We start from the raw sequence: 4,639 nt of genomic DNA on the forward strand, positions 1-4,639 counted from the left end.
TCTGTGGAAGTACAGCTCATCTCCACTCCCCTCTCTAACCCCCTAGTCCAGGATTCACCAGTGTTTAACAAGGAGAGACTCAGGGGTTTGCCTAGGGAGGGGAAAACACTATGGAAATTTGACCCTAGATATAAGGAGCCACTCCAGGGGGGAGGCGATGTTCATTCTGGGAATTAATGACTGGAAGCTGTAGGGTGGCTGGTTTTTAAGTTGCCGTTCTCTACCAGTGAAATACATTTGCAGATCCATGGGTTGTCAAGTCTGGACAGCCAGGTGATTGTAACTCCTTAAGCTAGTGGGGTAAGGGACAGATTATGTGGTAAACCTGTCTAGCATTTATTTAGTGTTTATTGATTTGTTTATTACAATAAATGTACTGTTGTACTTTTATAAATTTGCCTAAGTGACTATTTGAACCTTAGAAGGTACTGGGTAGGCTTCCCTGGGTGGCCAGCCAGAGTTAAGTGGGAAGAATTGGGCCAGAAAACCCGGTATCTTCACATACCACATGGCTGCACCCATTAATTATAACAGGATCTAAAAACTTCCTCTTATCCTTCCAAAAGAAAAAGCCTCTGCTTTCCATCTCTGTCTTGTAGCAGCACCAGATGGGACAACCCCCTGTTTACATCAAATAAACCGGTCAAACTGGTGCAATAACCAGGATGACTTATAATGTCATTATTACATTTTACAGCTATCTTATACAGATTAAGTACCTGGTGGTAAGTGAGGGTGGGCTTCAAAAGCGGGTTGTACAAAGAGGGAAAACTGTGTAATGAGCACTTTGTAATAGAGAGAAAATAATAGTAATTATATTTTGTGATTATTGCAAATATCATGTTAATAAAGATTTTCAATGGAGCATGCTGGGATTTGTAGTTCAACCCAACCTGTATTATGCAAGAAAAAGTCTTGGACTGCAACTCCCAGTAGACGGAGCTGACAGAGATAATACATTCACCCCCTATATCCATTATAGCCAATAGGAGCAGGTTTAGCACTGAGTACAGTAATAGGGTATACATTGGTTGACTGACAGTTATTGCAGCCAATCACAGCTATCAGTGAATCAGAGTTGGAGAAATCCCACATACATGTATATTTCTATATTTATAATGAAAGCATCTAACACACCAAAAAGGGAACAAATCCAAAGACAAGGGTTACCTGGTTACACAGGAAGAGGGGCAAAGCTGTCGCTCCATCCACTGCTTCATTCCATTAGCTATGTGTTCCACCAATTAAATTCCCCTCCCTGTGATGTCATCAGTATTTGTGCAGATTTCATATAATCAGTTCTCCGATTTTCTGACTCCCCCAGATATCTTTATACAACCTCCCCAGACCCATAATGCAGCATGAAGGGGCTCAGTGAAGGTGGCAGTGATGGTGTGTAAGTGTCTGATCGGATTACACAGAGAATAAAAGGACAGCTGTCCAGCCTCATAATCCAGATATATCCTCACTCTATCATAGGGGATATTGTCAGGTAACCGGATCTCTTTCCTGTCATGTATCACTGAATACTGATTATTATTATTATACCACCCCCTACATAAACACCAGGACTTGTTATTATCTCCAATATATGACTGACGTCCTCTCCTGTCTATACTGGGATAACACATCCCTACCCTCCACCACCCTGATTTACTGATCTCCACTTCCCAGTATTGACGCCCTGATAAAAATCTCCTGGTGCTTAATACCTGATTACACTGAAATCTCTCTGGTGTTTCTGTGCGCTTTTGGGTTACATTTGTCCAAGATACAGTTTTCATGTCACCTGAAATATTTATATTATTACCAGCAGTGTTGATATCCAGTAATAGGTCTGAAGGATCCTGCACATAGATCCCGGCATTTATAGCTGTTCGTATTTCAGATAATGTAATATTGCCTGTATTTACATCCAGTAATATATCTGTAGCTTCCTGTACATACATCCCTTTATTTAGACCTGTTATTATGTCAGATAATGTGTCTAATTTCCCTGAGATGAGAGCTACATCCAGATCTCCTACACCATGGATCTGATCACCATGTCTCTCTCTTGCCTCAGTATCACACAAGTCACCTGTGTCTGGTTCCTGTAAGACAGTCACTGGATCAGACATGTTACACAGCTCCTCAATGTGACACATCTTCCTGGACAGCTCGTCCTTCTTTATTTCCAGCTGTTGGATCAGATCAGAGACTGAGAGTGAAACACTCTCCTCCTGCCTGGAGATCTCATTCAGGACTCTCTTCTCTAGGTCATCCAGCTGTCTCCTTATGTCTCTAAACAGGGCAGTGGCTCTCTTTGTTATACCAGCTGCTTTTTCCTGATCTTCTTTCCTGTTCTCCTGCAGTCTCTGGACTCTTTTGTCAGTCTCCTCTCTCTTTCTGGTCAGTTTCAGCAGAGCATTTCTCAGCTTCTCCTTCTTCTTTTCAGAGGCCTCATCCAGTATCTCCACACGGTGCCCATGATGTTCTCCGGCCAAACTGCAGGACACACAGATACAGGCAGTGTCCTCAGTGCAGTAATACTCCAAGATTTTATTATGGATGGAGCATTTTCTGTTCCTCAGGGAAGTGGTGGGATCAGATAAGACATGTTCTGCTGACTTGCTGTGTACTCTCAGGTGTTTATCACACAGAGAAGCTTCACACAACAGACAGGATTTAGCAGCAGGTACAGGAGAGTCCACACAGTAAGTGCAGAATATCCCAGTCTTCTCCTGATCTGACTGAGTAGACAGGAAACTCCCCACTATGTTACACAGAGTTATGTTCCTCTGCAGTGCAGGACGCTCCTGACACTCTGCTCTGCAATCAGGACAGGTATAAACTCCAGACCCCTCCAGTGTATCCAGCACACAATCAATACAGACCCGGCAGAAGTTGTGTCCACATCTCAGTGTTACAGGATCTGTATAAATGTTCAGGCAGATGGAACAGTCCAGCTCCTGTCTCAGATCAGCAGACGCCATCGCTGACAGCAGAAGAGAGATATGAAAGTGGACTTTGACACTCAGACACCAGTGGGTGTGTTTCACATTCTCCACACAGGGTGAGGCTGAGCTTGTCACTCATATTATATCTATAGGCTCAGTTATACTAAGGGACGCAGCATACAATATATAAAGGGACATAGTGCAGAAATATAATATTTTGGAAACAAAATCTGGGTTTGTTACAATTTACAAATAACAGTTTATTTCCTGATCACATAGTAAACAGAGTTAAGTTGCTCTGGCTATGTAACCAGAAAGCCTAACACCATAAGTCATTCATATATCTTACTTTCTACCATTCTCAGTAACTGTTTTTTAGATTACATGTATATATTTAGAGAAATACAAGTCTTATGTGTGTGGGAAAAGCTTTCCAAAATGTGTTTCTTAGCTGTAGGAAAATAAATATGGTAAAGGTCCCTGGTGAAAGAATGGAGAGAAAGGACGGGCTCCATTCATAAGGCCCATTCCGGGCCTTCCAAGATACTAGGCCCGTTCCAGGTCTTCTGGGCCTCCAGCCTATATGTATACTGATTTGCAACTGTACCTGTGTGTGGGTGTTTAAAAAGCAGTCAGGCTGGACATGCAGTCTCTCTCAGACCTGGGGAGGAGGTTGGATGCCTCCTGAGAGACTCTGCAAATGGTAAGCAATTTCATCTATGCTTTGTATGCGTGTGGGAGACAAGGTCCTTCACAGAAGAGAGGGTGTTCCTGTGTGTTTAGTTAGTGCCAGACAGACAAGGTATTTGAGTTTCCTTTGTTTTCCTGCGTAATAAAACTGGCTGAAGCTCGTTGTAACAAAATATATATATATATATATATATATATATATATAGTGACAAGCATGTCAAACAAATGATGCTGACACAGATATGCTGAACCCCTTTGATGTAATTTATTCAGGTTTGTGATCATGGAAAAGACAGCAACTATTGTAGTTCCAGGAATCACACCAAACAAAAAGTTTTTACAAGAGTATTTACAAAGTCATGTGATCCTGCCGTTGGCCAGACACGTAGTTCCCTCGCTGGTCCCCGGCCACTCGCTGGCGTTGGTCCCACCAACCACAGCACATGTCCAGCTATTTCAGCTTCCTCCCAAGCTCTAACTAGCTAAACCCTTAATGAATTAGTTCCACCATGTGCTCCCCCTGTGATTCTGTGCTCTGTGTATAGAGAAGTCTGGAGACTTAACCTTGTCTACAGCATGACCCTGCAGACTGCCAGAGGAGTTTTTACTTTCATCCTTAAAGGTCTGTGGCAAACTGCCCTTTTTACCACAATATATATATATATATATATATATATATATATATATATTTATTTATTTATAAACAGGTCCTGATTCATGTCCGGACACAACCTGCATGCAACTTTTGGTTTAAAAAACCAGCAGGGAACTTGAGCGTAGTCTGATCGCATTCAAATCCAAGCAGATCTCAAAATACGTTTCCATTCGAATCTGGTTATAGGTCCGCTTGGCCAAAACATAACTTGACGATTGTAGACAGACAGGACACAGTGCAGGATACGCACATGCATATATGCAATGTAAAGTCACATCAAAACGCATGCAAAAAATAAATATTCTATAACATAAATTAACCACTCATAATACTCATTAATAAAAATAGGTATTTT

The 4,639-nt window shown here is 41.8% G+C and overlaps 1 protein-coding gene across 1 annotated transcript; it reads right to left on the minus strand.

Moving 5' to 3' along the window:
• Positions 1-527: 527 nt before the first annotated feature.
• Positions 528-2,975, minus strand: LOC142153177 (E3 ubiquitin/ISG15 ligase TRIM25-like). Its single transcript, XM_075210511.1, has one exon. The coding sequence runs from the start codon at positions 2,973-2,975 to the stop codon at positions 1,296-1,298; it is 1,680 nt and encodes a 559-aa protein (XP_075066612.1). The 3' UTR covers positions 528-1,295.
• Positions 2,976-4,639: the final 1,664 nt, after the last annotated feature.

The sequence above is a fragment of the Mixophyes fleayi genome, chromosome 4 (assembly GCF_038048845.1).
Source record: "Mixophyes fleayi isolate aMixFle1 chromosome 4, aMixFle1.hap1, whole genome shotgun sequence".
NCBI classification, from domain to species: domain Eukaryota; kingdom Metazoa; phylum Chordata; class Amphibia; order Anura; family Limnodynastidae; genus Mixophyes; species Mixophyes fleayi.